Source organism: Cannabis sativa, chromosome 3 (genome assembly GCF_029168945.1).
Source record: "Cannabis sativa cultivar Pink pepper isolate KNU-18-1 chromosome 3, ASM2916894v1, whole genome shotgun sequence".
Classification (NCBI taxonomy): Eukaryota; Viridiplantae; Streptophyta; class Magnoliopsida; order Rosales; family Cannabaceae; genus Cannabis; species Cannabis sativa.
In genome coordinates, this window is record NC_083603.1 from 13487158 (window position 1) to 13507597 (window position 20440).

At 29.5% G+C, this 20440-nt stretch overlaps 1 protein-coding gene across 2 annotated transcripts; it reads left to right on the top strand.

The window, feature by feature from the left end:
• The first annotated feature begins 1885 nt into the window (after positions 1-1885).
• Positions 1886-6252, top strand: LOC115709444 (uncharacterized). Of its 2 annotated transcripts, XM_030637555.2 has the most exons (5): positions 1887-2255; positions 2667-3054; positions 3259-3662; positions 5408-5455; positions 5534-6252. In XM_030637555.2, the coding sequence occupies exons 1-5, from the start codon at positions 2052-2054 to the stop codon at positions 5984-5986; spliced, it is 1497 nt and encodes a 498-aa protein (XP_030493415.1). In that variant the 5' UTR covers positions 1887-2051; the 3' UTR covers positions 5987-6252. The 2 variants fall into 2 exon arrangements, with proteins under 2 accessions (XP_030493414.1, XP_030493415.1); XM_030637554.2 differs by having other exon boundaries at positions 1886-2255; positions 2667-3662.
• Positions 6253-20440: the final 14188 nt, after the last annotated feature.

The following is a 20440-nucleotide window of genomic DNA, read 5'->3' on the forward strand; positions in this document are numbered from 1 at the left end:
TTACATTAGTTATGTATATTGGCTTCGAACCATCCAACCCTGTCACGTCGGTACAGGCTGGAGTATGACCAGCAGCCGGAGTATGACCGGTTCGACCGATTAGGAGGATACTTGTCAATAGTACCGTCCCTGTGAACGTTCAAAACTCAGTACCATGTTGGACATGGCAGTAGTGGCTTAGTACCGTGTTGGACACGGCAGTAGCAGAACTCAGTATCGTGTTGGACACGGCAGTTAGAATTATGTATGCGTATTATTATGCTTTTCTTACTGAGTCTGTCGACTCACAGTTTGCGTTTATGTGTAGGTAAAGGCAAGGCTAAAGCTGATGGGCCGTGAGCGAGCTTGTGAAGATTGTACATGTCGGGGCGGTTAGGCCTGGAGCGTACGATCATCGGGACAGCGAGGCTGATTTTTGTAACCGGTCGTTAGACGACCTTTATTTTGTGTATCAGTTAGACAGTTAAATCTTTTTGTAAATAATTTTATAATCGGGATCCCGAGTCTTTTGTAATATTGTTTTATAAGTTTAATTAAAAAGCAAAATTTTAAATAATCACGTTTTTCCGTAAACCTCGTTGATTAGCAACGAGCTGCACAGTATGTTTAAAAATCACGTAATACGCCTATGTTAGTTAGGGCGTTACATATAGAGTCACATGACCATAGTGTAAACTCATCATGAGTATTGGCCATAGGAGGGTACGTGTGTGTTGGAGGTCCTGGGTTCGAGTCCCAGGTTATGTATTGTGTAATATATAAACGCTTGAATAAAAAAAAAAAAAACTCATCATGAGTATATAAGTTTAGGCATTGTGCTTAGAAAGGAACACACCTTTTTTAAAATAAACTTAGTACTCACTCAGAATATACAAAAATAAAAGAAGTAAAGTATACAGAAAGAGTAATATAAGTTTTAACATACTTATTCTGAATCATCTTACTAAATTGATACCTTAATCGATACGCTCACCCAAAAAATTGAAAATATGGCCTCAACAGATGATGAAGATTATAGTTTCTCTTGTTCCTCTAAGATAGACAGATGGAGGAAATCGAAGGGAGATCCAACGACGACTTGAATTTGGGTTTCGATGATTTCGATATGCAGAGGACAAAACATCTTTTCTTTTCGATTCTATCTAACAAATCGTTTTTTTTTTTGGGCTTCAGTTTCGATTTACACGGAACAAACCATTACTTTTATTTTTTTTTATTCAATTAGAAAAACTTAACAGACGTTAACGTGGGCATTGAAAAATAGTTAAATTAGATGTATTTTTGTTTCATTGTTAAAACAATAATCGTTAAACAAAGAATAAAGATTTTTCTTTTTTAAAAAATAAAAAAAAAATTAAGTATATTCTCCCAAAATAGATTTGTTAGAGAGATAAGTGGTTAAGATGATTTTTTTAATTTAAAAAGAGATTATTAATATTTAAAAGATTATTTAATTTTTTGAGTTTAATTATTAGATTTATTTATTAACGGGAGATCAAACTAATCGTTAAATTTAATAGAATATTTATATATTCTGTTAAACCAAAAAATACCGTTAGATAGACACTTTTAATATATAAAGATAAAGATATTTTACATTATAAATTATTAGGAATTTTAATACACCAGTCAACAACACAATAATCATAAAAAAAAATTAAATTAATACCAAAATAAATAAAGTCTACTTTCTCAAATAAATAAACACAAAATTAGTTAAGCCCAAAAAATTAAAAAAAAAAAAAAAAAGAATAGAAATTGATATGTGAAGATGAGAAGGACACTTCACTGGACCATGTGATTTGATTTGATCCAATCCATTCCAAAGCAGTCTCTCGCTAGTCCAGTTGTACCTGATAACTCCCCACTTTGCTAAGACAAAAAAGCTGCGAAATTTAAGAAGAAGAAAAGAAACTTCTTTCTTTACTCATCTTTCCTCACATTCCACCCTTTTTATTTATTTATTTATTTATTCAAAAATTATTTATCTCTTAATCTCTTTTTCCATAACCACAAAATCAAAGCTCCAAAACCCTAGAATTTGGGGGAAGATGGAGGGCAAGCGTGATGATGTTGATCGAACGGAGAGTAGCGATTACACATCGGATGACGAAGGAACCGAGGACTACCGCCGCGGTGGCTACCACGCCGTTCGAGTCGGCGACGCCTTTAAGAGTGGTCGATATGTCGTTCAGAGTAAGCTTGGTTGGGGACATTTCTCTACTGTTTGGCTCGCCTGGGATACTCAGCAATCTGTACTTCTCATTCCTTTCTTTATTCTTCTGTCTCTTTCATTGATTTGATTTTTTTTTTCTTCTCGTTTCCGGGAAAAAGAAGAAAAAGGAAAAAAAAAAAATTGCTATATACTATGGAGTTAATATGCTTGACTAGTGGTGTTATATACTATGGAGTTAATTAGTGTTATAATTGGTTGCCTATGAAAAAAAATGGATAAAATTATACTATTTGCTGCTTAAGGAATGTGTAAATGTATAGTAGAATGAAACCAGTGGATGGATGCTATATTCCTTTGGAATCCAAGGGAATAGAATCAATATGATAAGAATGTTGTCTTTTTTAACTGTACTCTTTTGTTTTTTAAAACTAAACGAAGGATTAGTGAAATGGGTTCTTCTATCTTTTGTTTCATATTGCATGAACACTAGAGATATGTAGCTTTGAAAGTGCAAAAGAGTGCTGCTCATTACACCGAGGCTGCGATGGATGAGATAAGTATCTTGAAACAAATTGCAGAAGGAGACCCAGAAGACCAAAAATGTGTGGTGAAGCTTTTGGACCATTTTAAGCATTCAGGTCCAAACGGACAGCATGTTTGTATGGTTTTCGAGTACTTGGGTGATAACTTGTTGACACTTATTAAGTACTCTGATTACGGAGGTTTGCCTTTACATATGGTTAAGGAGATATGTTATCATATTCTGGTGGGATTGGATTACTTGCACAGACAGCTTTCTATTATACACACCGATTTGAAACCAGAAAATATACTGTTGGTGTCAACTATAGACCCGTCTAAGGATCCTAGAAAATCAGGTAATCTTCCTATTCTTCTGAATAGTATAGATAGTATGATTGCAATGGATTCTGGGGTTGGAAAAGATTCAAAGATATCAAATGGGGATTTGACTAGGAATCACAAGAATAATATTAGAAGAAAAGCTAAGCAAGCAGCTCAGGGTTGTGCAGACAAAGAAGTATTAGGGGAAGCTGATAGTGACCCGGTAACATCTGATGCAGGAGAGCCATCTACCAATGCAAAGTTGAATGCGGATTCAGTGGAAGACCATCCTACTAATTCTGTTAACGTGAATAATAGATCATCAGATGCTGATGGGACAAAGGGCTCAGGCTCAGGTTCTGAAAATCAGGGCAATCGGAGAGGAAGTCGCTCAACAAGAAAAAAGCTTTTGGCTTCAGCTGACCTAAAGTGCAAATTGGTTGACTTTGGGAATGCTTGTTGGACTTATAAACAGTTCACGAATGATATTCAAACAAGACAGTATAGGTGCCCGGAGGTGATCTTAGGATCTAAATATTCTACTTCAGCGGATCTTTGGTCTTTTGCATGCATTTGTTTTGAACTTGCAACTGGTGATGTGCTCTTTGATCCTCACAGTGGCGATAACTTTGATAGAGATGAGGTATGTATGGATGAACTCCAATACTTATCATTTATGATTACGTAATGCTTTTGTTTCTACTCTGCTTTGTCATTTTGAATTTACTCATGATTTCACTGAGCATTGATAAGTTCATATTGCTTTGAATTGAATAATTCATTGACTAAAACAGAGTAAATCTTACCAATTTGGCTGCTGTTGTGATTATTTGTTTGATGTATATTCAATCCCTTTCATTCAACCCAGAAAAAAGATTCCTTCTGAATATTTAAATATACATACATTTATACATTTATATATATATATATACATATATATTTATAATGGTCTTTCTTTTTAAACTCTTCTTAAATATGTTCTCATAGATAGGAACCAAAGTAATTAGGAATGATTATCAAATCAGGTTTCCGTCAAGTAGTTTATTAAAGTTTAATTTTCTCGTGCTTTGCTCTGGTCACCTGAGCACAAGCTTAATCCACACCAGCAATAGAGCAGTAAAGGAATAGAGAATGGAACCAGAAATGACGTTATATTATTGAATCAAAGCCAAAAGTAGACAAACTATAGGTCCTTTCAGACCCTGTGATGCAGAGTAAATACTTGAATCATGCATAACCTACAGTTCCCTAATTCTTTTATATATAGTGTATAATCCCGCTCAAATCTACCCCTCAATAGTGTTTTCTGATAGATTTCAATCACACATAGCATTTAAAAGTTTTAGGGGTGCAACACGAGGACTTCCTAGGAGGTCCCTACCCCTCAATAGTCGATACAATGACTCATATACCCTCTTCTACTAATCCTGGAGTCTAACACCTGGTAATTGTGTTTTTTTTCTTCTTTGTGTTTAATTATGCTATATTTTTCAAACACCATCTCAACTCACAGGGTATGAATTCTAAAGGTTCTTAGCATGTTTGCTTGAGTTTTTTGTGGACAGACAATTTGTTCCTCACTCTTAGGAATTGTTTTTGACAATCAAGTCCCTAAGGTTCAAAAATAGTGGAAATCAAATCTACTCTATCAAATGCTTGATGGAAATGACCATGTGTAGGTCAGATGCTAATGTTTTTTTGAAGGTTAAATTAGGAATTTTGGTAAATACTTTTTAACTTAACTGACTAGAAAATAGATAATTTACGTATAATTTCACTTAAATTAATTAAATTAAAAGAAAATCATTTAAACTCACATGCATTAAGGCTCAAGCAACCCTTGGCATGGATTAAGGATCATGCTATCACGAGACAACCATTTTATGTGTTTTTATTTTAGATTAATTAAGAATTTTTTAATACATACTTTGCAAGTTTAAGTGACATTAAAGATGAAATTGTCAGCATTTGATAGCTATGGGATTTGAGTTGATTGCTATGATGTTTATAACTCGTCTGCTTAATTGCCAAGAAAGGTCTCAGGGACCAAATTGCCAAATCATGTAATCTCAGGAACAAACATGCTGAAAGCTCCAACTTGGGGCTTCCATGAAGAATAATCATTCTGGATTTTCTAAAGAAACAGATAAACAAATCCCTGAATTTGTGCATTAGATTTGATTTTGCTTGAAACAGCAAACTATGTTATTTTGCACTGATTTCAAACTGTTATTCGTAGTTACATGACCAGTATGTTGCTAACTTTCGTGATTTTCATTCCTTATTTCAAGCAAGATGGTTGATATGTATTTCATGAATCACAAAGATTTCTAGTGTTTTAGTATTTCTGTAGCTGATTTAAAAATATGTAATATGTTGCTGTTTCAGGACCACTTAGCACTGATGATGGAGCTTCTTGGAATGATGCCCCGGAAGGTGAGATTATTATCACTCCCACTAATAAATTCTTCATGGAACCTCTTCTAACTTGAAAATGCTGGCAAATTTTCTCAGATTGCTTTAGGAGGTCGTTACTCTCGTGATTACTTTAACAGATATGGTGATTTGCGGCATATTCGTCGCTTGCGCTTTTGGCCCCTGAACAAGGTTCTAACAGAGAAATACGAGTTCAGTGAGCAAGATGCAAATGACATGACAGAATTCCTGGTTCCCATCCTTGATTTTGTTCCTCAGAAGCGACCAACTGCGGCCCAATTGCTTCTCCATCCATGGATCAATGCAGGCCCTCGTCTCTTGGAACCATCTATTACTATTACCTCTGATGGAAATCAAGCTGAAGATAGTGCCATCATTGATGATAAGAAAAGGGAAAATGATGAAAGAGAGGCAATGGAGGTTGGAATGGGCAAGATTGCCATTAGTTCGGATTCTAAACCAGTGAAGGACGCCTCGTCTATTGTTAAACCCTCCATGCCAGCAGCAGCTACGAGTAGTTCATATAGGTAAAAAACTAGCTTACTTATATATGAATTGATCTTGCTTCTCTCTTCATATAGTTGTCTAAAGTAGCTGCTTGTGTCTGGAAGAACATGATATCCTTAGTTGGATTGATTTTGGGAGTTGGGTATATACTGGTGCTAAATTAAAATGAAGAAATTGCTCTTGACAAATCTTATTTTCTCTCTTATTGTGAGAGAATTCTCTTGGCACATTTAAGCTTATACTGTACACCTACTATATGCTAATAACAATGAAATGCGGGCTTTGCTACACTATAACTTCTTAACAGTCATTTAATTTATTCATGTTCTCTGTTTGCACTAAAAAAAAAAATTATTCGTGTATTTTAGTTTTAGTATATGGCCATTTGTTATTTTAACAATATTTACATTTCCTATCCTTTTTACTCTTTAGAATTTCATTATTTTTATATTTCATGTGTTTTCTGATGACTATGTATGACCGTAGTTAAAATTAAGGAATAAGCACAATTTTGTCAAAGTAAATGCTTAGGTGTTGTTTAGTTAGGAGTAATGATGAATAGAGGAATGAGTATGATTAAAAATAAAAATAGAATGGAATAAACTTTATGAGTAAAAAATTAATAAGATTTGGAATGTTGCTTCTCCTTATTTGTTAGTATTATTTTTAGAGTGGAATCCATCTACAATCTTTTGCATTTTTCTAATTCTAATTGATTGACTTGGGTAATCTTTCAATTATAGTTAAATAATTGTATGAAACTATTACTAATACTATTTTAATTATACTAAAATAAACTATAGTTAAATAATAATATGAGACTATTACTAATATTATTTAATTATAATTAAATAAATTTGTGAGGACAAAAGTTTAATTGTTTCAATATATAACTATATTTTAAGAGATTATTGATGTTAACCAATTAGAAAATTAGAAAAAGAGTGCAGATACAAAAAAGAGTGGGTTAGGTACCTCTTATCAAAATCGTTGAAAAATTATTTTAATGTCCTTTTTTAATCGCAGTTACTAAAGAAGTGAAATGAACATAATCTTTAATTTTCTCTCTTGTAGTTGTTTACTTAGTTTATGAATTCAAATTTACATACTAAATCTTATTGAATCCTCGGTTATCAAAAAGAAAAAAAAATATTATTGAATTCTACTATATTTTTTTTTTAAAGAATGCCAAAGTACATTAATTAGAAAAATATATCAGGACAGGAATCACAAGGGAGATTCTTTCCCTTCAAACAACACCAGTGTTATGGCTAAAACATCTAGCACTCTTAGCCAATGAATCAGCAAAACATTAGAATTTCTAGGCATATGATAGAAATTACAACAAACAAAGGAAACTAAAATCTCTAAGACCTTATAGGAAGTATGCCAACAATTCCAAGCGGGGGGACACTCCCTTGCCTCAAAGGCCATGATTGCAGTTTGAGCATCAGACACAATAGTAATATGGTCCCATCGTTCGTTCTTAGCCCATTGCAAAGCTAGGAACATTGCTTGGATCTCAGCATCCAGTGCCGAAGCAACATTACTTCGACAAGTATTCATTGCCCAAACTCCAAAATCTTTTTGTATCATAACCATAGCTAATTCAGCCTTGTCATCCAACCATGAAGCATCTGCCATGAAAATAAATTCATAACTCATCATCGACTTCACTGGTTTTTCCAAACATCTGGGCCCGATATTCACTTTCCCTAGTATCCTCATCCAACTTAGAATACTTGGCATTAATTCTCAAAATCGAGCCCTGTTTCCCTGTACTTATGAGTTGAGCAGTCCGAAACAAGTGGCACCGCATGAATTGTTAGAGGCATGCAAAGTCTATAACAACTCAAAATTATTTACACTTTTTAATTGAGATAATTTTTAGTTGGATATATCCCAAAGATGAGAACTCTAATTTTACTATAGTACGCAGAAAAATAGCTAAAAGGTTAAAATTTTCCAACAAATGCTCTAAATCTTTAGCTAAAGTAAATCATCTCAAACTCCTAATTTTTTTTAGCTAAATGTAGCTAAGCTTTAAAGCTATTCTATTTATTTTTTAAATATTTTTTTTGTACTTAATTGTCTTTATTTCTCCCATTAACATTTGTTTATTATATTTATTACTTTTTAACTTTTTTCTTAAACTTTAATTAATATAAGTAATATATTTAAATGACGTGAAAAAAACTATAAAAAAGTTGATGTATGGTATAATGTAAATATGTGTTCAAATAGAAAAAGTTTATTTTAGTGAGGCATTCTAAATGATAGAGTAGAGAAATTATTAGAAGTACTCTTAGACCTATTATTTATGGTAAGTTTGTCAACTACAATAATAATAGTAATAATAATAAGTGAAATAATCAAATGATCCTAAATCATAGCACTATGTAAGTAAATGTCCTTATTTCAAAACTTGTAGAGAAATGATCATTTTATACTATTTATGATTTATAGAAAAATCTACATAATAGACTAAAAACTTGAAAAAAAAATTACAAAAATACATCAACACGGAAAAAATTTCATTTTTACTCTTTGAACTTTTTTATTTAGAAAAATATCTCTTCAGTAAAACTAATGAACCGTTTTTAGTTGTTTTATAGTTAATTTATAGTTGTATTATAATTGTCACGAGGTTATTTTTAGTTGTTTTATAGTTTATTTATAGTTGATGTATAGTTGTCATGAGGTTGATTTCTCGTTATTTTTTTAGTTATTTTTCTACTTTTTGCCGAACAAAGTGTATTTTTGTAATTTTATAACTCTACAAGCGTATTTTTGTAAATAAAAATTTTAGGCCGTAAAATTGTAAATAAAATATAAAAGAAAGGTATTTTTAAAAATTTCCCGTATTTATATTGTCTTTTGCCACATAAAAAAATTAATTTTTTTTTTTATATTTTTTTTTTTAAAAAGGAAGCAAATTACTTAAAGATTATGGTATATCTATATTAGTTTTGTTTAATTCTTTTTTATTTTAAAGTTATGTCGATTTTTTTAAATTTTTATAGGTTGTTGTGAGTTGTTGATATATATATATTTTGTTGTACAATATATTTATGTTTTGTTATATAATATATTATTATTCTTAGATGATATTTATTTTTTATTTTACTATGTATAATAGCGGTATATAATTTTGTTCGTATAATACAAACATTTTAATGTAGGTATATAATTTTATTGGCTTGTTATATATATTTCATTATTATTTTTATATATTTTAATTGTATGATATATTATTTATTTTAAATAATATTTAATTAGTTTTTATTTTATTATATACAATGGCAGCATATAATTTTGTTGTCATAATATATATTTTAATTGTGGTATATAATTTGATTAGTATAGTATAGTATTTTAATATATATTTTTTTTTATTATTGCTAGGATATATATTTTGGTGAATGATATATGTATTTTTTGTTATACAGTATATCATATTTTTAAAATGATATTTAAGTTCTATTTTCTATTGTACTTTTGTTGACGTGACATATAATTTTATTAAAATATTACATATATTTTTATGTTTATTTATTGTTATTATATATATATTTCTATTGCAACTTTGTAAGGTATATGTTTTTTGTTATATGATACATATGTTTTATTGTATAATATATCATTTGATTTTAGATCATGCATGTTTAATTTTTATTTTATTATATATAAATGTGATACATAATTTTATAAGTATGATATAATTATTTTATAGTCGTATATAATTTTGTTAATATGGTATATATATATTTTTAATAATATTACACTGTTTTGTTTATTTTTTATTGTAGGTATATATATATTTTATTGTATGGTATATATTTTTTTAATTGTGTATAGTATATCATTTATTTAAGATGATATTTAGTTTCTATTTTATTATATATAATAATTATATATAATTTTTTTGGTATGGTATACACATTTTAATAGTGGTATATATAATTTTGTTAGCATTATTTGAGTATTAATATACTAGTTTTAGTATTGTTATAATTTCTTTGTGGTATATAATTTTATTACTACAGTGTATTAATTTTCAGTGATACAATATGTCAAATACTTTTGTATATATTTAATAATCTAATATATTTATTCTTTTTTATTACAATATATTAATATGTCATACTAAAAAATTTATACACTTTAATTTAATTATTATATATATTTTTTTAAAATTAATATGTGTTAAATGTATTTTTATAATCTTTTATAGCTAATTTATTATAGGGTAAATACTATTTTGGACTCTGTATTTTGCAAAAGTTACCGATTGGACCCTCTATTTTGTTAAATGATAAAATGGACCCTGTATTTTTCAAAATGGTACAAATAGGACCCTGAACTAATTTTTTGTCAAAATAAAATTTAATAAAAATCCGATCTAAATGTTTTATGACAAGACTATTTACATTTTCTGTATATGTTCGTGTTAGGAATTATCTTCAAGTTGGTTATATTAAAAAAAAAGTAAGGTCAAGATAATGTTGATATTAATAATGTTGATGATATTAATAATGTTGATGAGCGGTGGAAGAAACCAATTGCTAATATGGTCAAGATTAATGTTGATGGGGCTATTTTTCAAGAACAAAACAAGTTTGGTTATGGTTGCGTAGCTCGTGATTCGAACGGTTCTCTCCTTGAAGCAATTTCTGAGTCTCGACTTGGGGTTGTTAAGCCTGAGATTGCTGAGACCATTGGGATTAAGGAGGCGTTAAGTTGGCTTAAAAGAAAGCAATGGCCCAATGTAGTCATTGAAACTGATGCTTTGGTGGTGGTTCAAGCTATTCATAGTTCAATTTTCATGCCTTCTCAGTTTGGTTTACTTGTTGATGATTGTCGAGTTTTACTCTCGTCTTTAAATAATGTTTCTTTAAAGTTTGTTAAACGATCTGCAAATAGGGCTGCTCATTGTCTTGCTAGAGAGTCTTATTTTTCGTCAGATTGTGTTTTTAATCAGCATAATGTTTCTGCTGATTTTAAGTCTATTGTAATGGCTGAAAGTGTTTAAATGAAATTCTCACTTTTACTCAAAAAAAAAAAAAAAAAAGTAAGGTCCAAAATGGTATTTATCCTTTATTATATTTGGTCATTTTACTAAATAAAAAAAAAATGACATTTACTTACTTAGTTTTTAAATTTAGTTATTTTTTCATTGGACAATCTTATGTCTTAATAGTAATGTGGAATAAAAGAAGCTCTGAGTTGGATAAAGAATCATGGCTGATCCAATATTCTACTGGAGACTGATTGTATCAAATGTGGTGCATGCAATCAAGAGCAAAGTCAGTACGATTTTTCCATATGACATTTAATTCACGATTCTAAACTTTTATTGTCTGAGTCGTTAAAAGTATTTTTTTTTATTTTATTAAGGAGTTTTTGCAAAATTATCTATTTTTTGGTATTTTTATATTTCTACTATCATTCTTATTTATTTTATTTTTTTACATTTCTACTGTGAAGTTTTCAAAAATATTGTCTTAAAGTTTCAAAATAATAAAAATACAGTGTTTCAGTAAAATAAAAAATAACTATAGAACATCTAAATAATAATATGAAAATAACTATAAAACAACACAAGAATATCAAGAAATTGACATCGTTGAAATATGCAAAACAATACCCCAATTCATCTTTGTATTACGAAATTCTTTTTTTTTACTTAGTTTTAACAATTTGATTATTTTTTTGTACTACTACGTTATAATTTTTTTTTTCATAAAATTTATTTGTTACAATTTCATACTTTTTTCTCTCATTTTTTTGAGTTAGTGACAACTAAAATGACAATTTATTTTTTAAAAATTAAATGAATGATTACCTTAATAATAAAAATAATAAAATCTTATAATTTTAAAATTAAGTATATAATATAATTGGTAATATATAATTAAAAAAAATAAAAAAATAACTAGAAAAAAATATAATTTTAATATGTCAATATCTACTAGTGCACATTGTGTCAATTTAAAAAAAAACTAAAAAAAACTCATCACTGTATATTAAAAATAATGTATCAAAAAAATAAACTAAATATTTGTATATATATATATACAATGCAACACAAATATAACAAAAAAATTGTCAAGAATAAACTAAAAATATACATCATAACAAATGCACATAAATCAAAAAACAACTAAAAATAACTATACAACAAAAAATATTCTGAAAACTACGTAAAAATAACTAAAACACAACATAAAATTGTTAGGCTTTATGCTCTAAAGCAACTATTTAATGGATAATATATTAGAAAAGATATGAAACACAAGTATAAGATAAATGAATGCGTAAATTATAAAAATATAATTAATAAATATTTGAAAATTCTATATTCATACAGAGTGGTATGATCATGTAAGGAAGTACAAGAGAATTAAGATCATACAACATAAACAAAATAAGTCGGTAGTGTATTAAAGTATGAAATCCTTAATTTGGAATTACCAAGTATGGTTTTCTAAGCACTATACTCTTTAATTTGGATCACATATGTTGATAGACATTTAGTAAAAGTATTGTATATAATTTGATTATGCATAACTGGACCAATATGAACTAACATCTTTTATCAACGTGTTGTTATTATAAAAGAGTTATTCATATCACAACGATGATCATTAGTAGATCAATCTGAATCCTGAGTATTCACGCACTCCTGTTTGTGTTAATTAGGTTCTTTGATTCACTCGTTAAAGTTTCTCAGAGAAGATGATTCTTACAACTTCTATTTTGAGAATTTTTGATTGGATTTTAGCCAACCTATGTGGAGTCGTAATAAATGAGATTTAAACTAAAATTGTAACAATAAATGTAAATAATGATACCAAAATTCACAATAAATTTAAAGAGATTCAGATCCAGATGTCGGTAATAGCCTACTCCCCTTGTGTTTTATTAATCAAAGTTACAAAAGTCAAGAACATGCTCTTAAATGGAAAGAATAAAAGAGTGTTTTTCCTATAAGTGCTCAAACTCGCAGATCTCTTTCCCAGGTCATGGGTGACCCTTCATATAGGGGAAAAGGTCGGTGCTTCTCGCTCTAAAAGATGCGACCAATGTGGAGCCATCTTAATTGCCTCCTTAGTTTTCGGAGGTGGTTGAAGTCTGATTCTTGTGATACCATCCCACTATTTTTGTGGGTTTGTAACCGTCATTGAGCTTCTTATGGGATTTGAATATTTGAACTAGCCACTAATGATTGATGAGGGTCTCCCCAAGGTGTTGTATGGCCGTTATGTTGGGTTTTATGCCCTAAATAAAACTCATTTCAATATAATCAGATTTACTTATTAATATAGATCAGAAATAACATTTAATGTTGCATAGTTCACATGATTTATTTCATGATTATATGTACATAATGTATGAATTCGTCTGAAACCCTTTTCACATACTTGATCCTGTTTATTGTGCTGTCAACACATTAGAAAGTAAACATGACTATGTGAATAAAGTTTCCTAGATTTATCAGACACAGGGTTTTACTGATATGATAATCTACAACAGAGTTTACTTGCATTTGGAGAAGTGCTATGTTCTTTCCAGAGCATTGGTTAAAGTAAAGCTCAAGTTGGATGCATGGAGTATGCATCGGAAGGGACCGATATTGAACTTTGACTTAGATTTATTAAACTTACCGTAATATCTATTCAAGTCAATATCGCCTAGTTGATCCTAGATCAAATGATCTTAATCCTGTTATGATTAGGCTCAATCTCGAAAGGCTATTCGTGTTCTTTGATTTGTTAGTTAAGCCTACTTTTAGGTCAGGGTGATACGTACATTTTGGGAATACGGTAGTGCAATTGAGTGGGAGCGCTAACATAAACATGGAATCTATAGCTTCTATCTGGCGAATAGTAAGTAAAGGATGATCTCCTTCGAGCTTGACCAAACAAAAATAAATGGTAGAGATCTCATTTCACATAAGCTGAAATATCATTTATACAGGGTTAAGTGTTTTAAGGATTAAATAAATTGTAGGGTGTAACGGTAATCTAATCCCTTTACAGTGTAGATCATTCATATAGAGGATCATTGATCAAATTACGATTATAACAATAGATAACTAATGATGTGTCTATATGGTGGAACATATAGAGCATTCTATATACTGAGAGTGCAATTCTAAGTTCTATGCGTGGATTCAACGAAGAATTAATAAGTTAGTGAATTCTAGTAATAAATTCTTGATCTGCTTATTGGAAGCTCGGTTATATAGACCCATGGTCCCCGCACTAGTTGAGATAATATTGCTTGTAAGACTCATATAATTGGTTTTGATTAAGCAATTATAATTCTCAAATTAGACTATGTCTATTTGTGAATTTTTCACTAAGTAAGGGCGAAATTGTAAAGAAAGAGTTTTAGGGGCATATTTGTTAATTATGATACTATGTATGCTTCAATTAATAAATATGATAAATGACAATATTATTTAATATATTTATAGTTATTAAATATTTAGAATTGGCATTTAAATTGTTGAATTAGAAAATTGACGTTTTTGAGAAAATCAGATGCAGAAAAGATAAAACTGCAAAATTGCAAAAAGTGAGGCCCAAATCCACTTGTATAGGGCCGGCCAATTTTGTAGGGAATTTAAACTGATATTTTCATTATTTTAATACCAAATAATTCAAACCTAACCCTAGTGGAATGCTATAAAAAGATAGTGAAGGCTTCAGAAAATTCACACTTAAATTTCACACTTCTGATTCAGAGAAAAACCTGAGCCTTCTCTCTCCTTATCTGGCCCACCACTCCCTCTCTCTTTCTTCCCTCTTGAATTTCAAAATTCTTAGTGTAAGAGTAGTGCCCACACACAGCAAGTGATACCTCAACCATAGTGAGGAAGATCGTGAAGAAAGACTTTCAGCAAGAAGGAGTTTCAGCACTAAAGAATCAGAGAAAGAGATCTAGTTTCAGATATTGATAATGCTCTGCTACAGAAAGGAATCAAGGGCTAGATATCTGAACCAGAAGGAGTCATTATATTCCGCTGCACCCAATGTAAGGTTTCCTAAACTTTATATGTGTTTATTTCATCGTTTTAGAAAGTTCATATTTAGGGTGTTAATCAACATACTTGTGAGTAGATCTAAGATTCTGGTAAAATAATTTCCAACAACTGGCCTCAGAGCCATGGTAATTGATTTGCTTGCAAGAAATTTGGACTTTAACACGATTGTTTGATGTTTTGGATGGTATCATGTTGTCTTGAGTGTTATTTGATGATTGATTGATGTTTGTGAATTTTTCGTGAAAAATAATTGAATATCTGTTTCTGGAATTATTTTTATTGGATAGTATTTAAAAAATTAAGCAAGTTATTTTTTTACAGAACTTAATTTCAATTTAATTTGAATTAGTTATGATTTTTTGAAGTTTCGAAAAAAAAATCGGGGTTGAGCATCAGAACCTGCGCACGCGGAAATCATGCAAGATCTCCCTTGCGCCTGGTTTCCTCGCCCATGCAACCCCTAGCGCGCCCATGGACAGTATGCATTAGGACAGTATGCAATGCATACTGTCCGTACAACTCGCAAATTTTTCGTTTTTCTTTGATTTTTCATGCTTTTTCATGGAATTAACTTCCGATTTTTTGTGTAATTCTGTATTTATACATTTACTATTCCTAATTCAATTCTAATTATCATAATTAATTTATTTAATATTTTTGAAATTTAATTCATGATATTTGTAACGTTCCCGTTTCAAGCCTCCATTGGAACCTTACGCCCACGGAATGAATGGCTCTTATACACGAGTACGTCACTTTGGCTGCTTCCTGGATTGATGACTGACCCTACAGACCAACACGAGTGTTTCCAGCGTGCTTTGTCCTCACTCATACGCTTCCTGGGAAAACTTCCCAGGAGGTCACCCATCCTTGAAATTGCTCCAAGCCAAGCACGCTTAACTGTGGTGTTCTTTCGAGATGGGCTACCGAAAAACAAGATGCACCTTGTTGATATAGGTAGTACCAATCAATCCATTTAAGCTCTATTTAACTGTGTAGTCCCATACCTACACAGTCTCAGAATCATCCCACTTGACCTTCCCCAGGCGGTGTGGGATTGCACAGCTTACCCGGTGTTTCCCCTTACGGATCACGGGACTACTGACTGTCACAATCACCCCCCCTTACGGGGTCCGACGTCCTCGTCGACCACACTTCCGGCTGGGTCAAGGCTCTGATACCATTTGTAACGTCCCCGTTTCAAGCCTCCATTGGAACCTTACGCCCACGGAATGAATGGCTCTTATACACGAGTACGTCACTTTGGCTGCTTCCTGGATTGATGACTGACCCTACAGACCAACACGAGTGTTTCCAGCGTGCTTTGTCCTCACTCACACGCTTCCTGGGAAAACTTCCCAGGAGGTCACCCATCCTTGAAATTGCTCCAAGCCAAGCACGCTTAACTGTGGTGTTCTTTCGAGATGGGCTACCGAAAAACAAGATGCACCTTGTTGATATAGGTAGTACCAATCAATCCATTTAAGCTCTATTTAACTGTGTAGTCCCATACCTACACAGTCTCAGAATCATCCCACTTGACCTTCCCCAGGCGGTGTGGGATTGCACAGCTTACCCGGTGTTTCCCCTTACGGATCACGGGACTACTCACTGTCACAATATTAGTGTAATTTGAATTTGAAATAGTCAATATCTATCTTTTTTGCTTAATTATCTATCTTATTTTTAAATTTGATTATATCTTATCTAATTTTTAAATTTAAGGTCAGATTTTAAATTTTTTAAATTAAATCTTTTTTTTTTTTAAATAATTTGACCTTATTTAAATTTAAAATAAGATAACTATAATCATGTAATTTTAAATAGATGTAAGATATTTTGCTAACTTTTAAATTTTGTTATTTTATTTATTTAAATTATATTTAAAATTTGAAAAAGATATTCATTTATCTTTTTTAATTTTTTATTTAATTTTTATTTATAAAATAACATTTAATTTTTAAAAGTAGTTAGCAAATTTTGAAATGATATTTAGGTTGGTTGAAACCTAATTTTTCAAAATTGTAGGTTTAATTTTAATTTTTTTTTAAAATATTTCGAATTTTTTTTTAAAATTTTTTAAATTTTTCGAAAATATTTTTTTTTATTTAAATTAATTATTTTTTTTCGAAATTATTTATTTAAAATTAAATAAATCCTACATCGAACTATCCAACTAACCTTGTTGCAGGAGTATGTGTTTTAGCTTGTTTGTAAGTTTTCAAAACCTATTATTGCTTGATTGCAAATAGCCATGGTTAACTTGTTGACAGATCCAATGATCTGATTTTAGCTCATGGCTCCCTTGGTCAAGTAAATAATTTGTAACATGTATATTTACAATCTTCTTTCATCTGTGTATGACCTAGCAACATGATAGGACCCATCCAAAGTGTACCTGTGTGAGCCTATGTGTTTAATTTTATTATAGATGCATATAGGTTGCTGTTGCTAAATAAAATATCATAGTTCTTGATAGATTTTATTTAGGCCCATTTAGTTTTTGGGCCTATTCAATTAATAACAGTTGTTCATTTTAAGGTTAAATTCCTCTCTTTTGGGCCTTGTGTGAGAGTTGAGAGCCATAGTAGTGGGTACGACATACTGAACCCAGCACCCCTTCGCATGAACCACCCCAATTGTGAAGGCCCATTTGCCTGATTTGAATAACTGTACTAGGTTAATTAAACTAGTTTAACCTAATAAAATTGATTAGCAACATAATTAATTTCATTTATTTTGAAATTAATTTAAGAAAACCATAGTTTAAAGAACTTTTTATTCTAAGCTAAACTATGTGTATTTTCTTGTATTTAATTAAATATAGAATTATAACCATCTAGATTCTTTCTGAAGCTTAATTTAAATTTTTCATTAAATATTCCTATTTAAGTTGATATTTAGTTATCTATAACTAATCAACTTAAATCTAAATATCTTTTGAATTTCAAATTTCAAAATTAAGTTGAGGAATTTTAGGCATTGATTATTAAGATTCTTTAGATATTTTTTAAGTTAATATCTTTTCGAATATTAACTTAAAATGGAATATTTTAGATATTTTTTTTAAGTTAATATCTTTTCGAATATTAACTTAAAATGGAATATTTTCAAATTAAGTGGTTACAACTTAATTTTTGATATTTAATTAAATTTAAATTTGAAAATATTTAAGTTCTAGATTTTTTTTTTTCTAATACAACTTAAATTAGATATTTTTTCAAATTTTGTGGAAAAGATACTTAGTCAAATAAGATATTTTCTAGATAGTTATTTCTAGACTACTTATTATTTCTAATATTAAATAAGAAAATATTATAAATTGTGAAATTAATTATTTAAATAATTAATTTTTGTACAATTTATTTTAAGTATATTTTTCCTAGTATTAAACTAGAGATTAATAATTAAGCCTTCTCTACACTTAATTATTTATTTCTTGAATTTAATACATTTAATTAATTTGAAAACTAAATATCTAAGTTGATTTTCATCATGATACTTAAATATTTCTTTTTCATGACACTTAATTAAATAGAAAATTATTTTTAGTTGAAATTTATTTTTTCAACTAAATTTAAATAATTTTCAAAATATATATTTTTTATTTTATTAATCAAATTTTGAAATTGCATTTCTTAAATGCTGGAATTTCGAATTTTATTTGAAAAATAGATTAAAGTTGTAAATTATTTATTTTAATTTTGGACCAACTTAAATCAATAATTTTTTCATTTATTGATTAAATTAAAATAAATTGAATTAAGTATATTATTAGAAATTGAATTAATTAGTCCATGAAAATCTAGATAGATATTATGTGTTTTTGCTTGAAGTATTCTTCTAGTGTATTTAATTAAATAGAAAATTAATATTTAAGTTGATTTTCATCATAATACTTAAATATTTGAAATTTTTCTTATAGATTTAATTAAATAGGAAAATTATATTTTTTGTTGTATTAATTAATTTTGGGCCAACATTAAATTAGAATAATTTTTTCAGGATTTATTTTTACATGCATTTTCGAAAATTGTATTCTTAAATACTTTAATTTTTCGAAATGCAATATATATTTATAGAAAATTAAATTTGAGTTGTAAATTAATTTAAATTAATTTTGTAACAACTTAAATTGAATATTTTTCTAAATATTTATTGGAAATTATTACTAAGATGGAAGAAATTCTTGTTATTTTCATATCCATCTAAGTAAAATTTATAAATATTAAATTAAAATTTATATTTAGAATTTTTCATTCTAAATTAGAAATTTTAATTAAATAAATATATATTTAAAATAAATAGATTAAAATAAGTATCAAAGAAAATACAACTCTCTTTAAATAATGAGCTTTTTTTTTTATTATTATTATTAGGACATTCGATCTCCATTGTTGGTCTTACAATAGTTAAATATTTTCAATATAACCTCGAGACGCTAGACTTCGTCCCCCTATGGATGGTTATTCGTTGAACGCATTTAACACAGTAAGATCTCATTTGATAAGTGTTTTGTAAGTTTTCGTCTCTATTAGACTCTCCCCTATGGTGACTACTTAGAGATAAACTTATAAAACATGAAAAAATAGTGGAAGCTCATAAAATGAGAATAACCTCGACTCTCGCCTACCGGGACAACGTGGGATTCTTATTTTGATCGAATAAAAGGTTGCTAGAATGGTTTTCATTTTAGATAAGCTGACAACTCTATTCAATAAATGATACTTTGACTCTCGCCTACCGGGACACTGTATCAGTTTGTTGAAGATCTTGGAAATTATTTAGGATTGTATGTTTTAGTATTTTCACTGGTCATTCCTACTTGCTATATGTTTAATAATTTCTGAATTGTATATGAATTTATATTGAACCATGTTATTTTCTGTTATTAAGTTGTAGTTTAATTTCGAATCTTCATTATTGGTCTAACTTGGTTTGTTTATCTAATGAGATAAATCCCTAATGGATTTTCACCATTAGACATTCATAATAGTGTTAGATCTCGAAAGATAAATATTGTATATGCAACATCTAGCTGTTCATCAATTGATGACACCTTAGACTAGTATTTTTACGATATGAAACAAGAAGATTGTATAAATAAGATTACTTTGACTTTCGCTAATCGAAGCATCGTTGGATTCTTATTTAAACAACGAAATTATCCTAATTACTCTTAGCTTATTCATTTCGAATTAGCTCAATAACATATCATTGGATGAATGGTCTATAAATCATTTCATGTCATTCTACATTTTCTCTTAAGAAATTAAATGACGCATATGATTATAATCCCGAAATTCTATTCCCAATTGATATAAATCCTCAATCTTAAAATCTCCTACTTGTATTGGCAAATCAGACTTAGAGTTAAATTAGTAGTGGTGATCCAAGATAGAATTACTCATTTTATTTGGTATAAA

Coding starts and splice junctions, on each gene's coding strand:
- LOC115709444 (XM_030637554.2), top strand. CDS start 2,052: ATGGAGGGCAAGCGTGATGATGTTGATCGAACGGAGAGTAGCGATTAC. Junction 2,256..2,666: donor CCTGGGATACTCAGCAATCT/GTACTTCTCATT, acceptor CATGAACACTAG/AGATATGTAGCTTTGAAAGT. Junction 3,663..5,407: donor ATAACTTTGATAGAGATGAG/GTATGTATGGAT, acceptor TTGCTGTTTCAG/GACCACTTAGCACTGATGAT.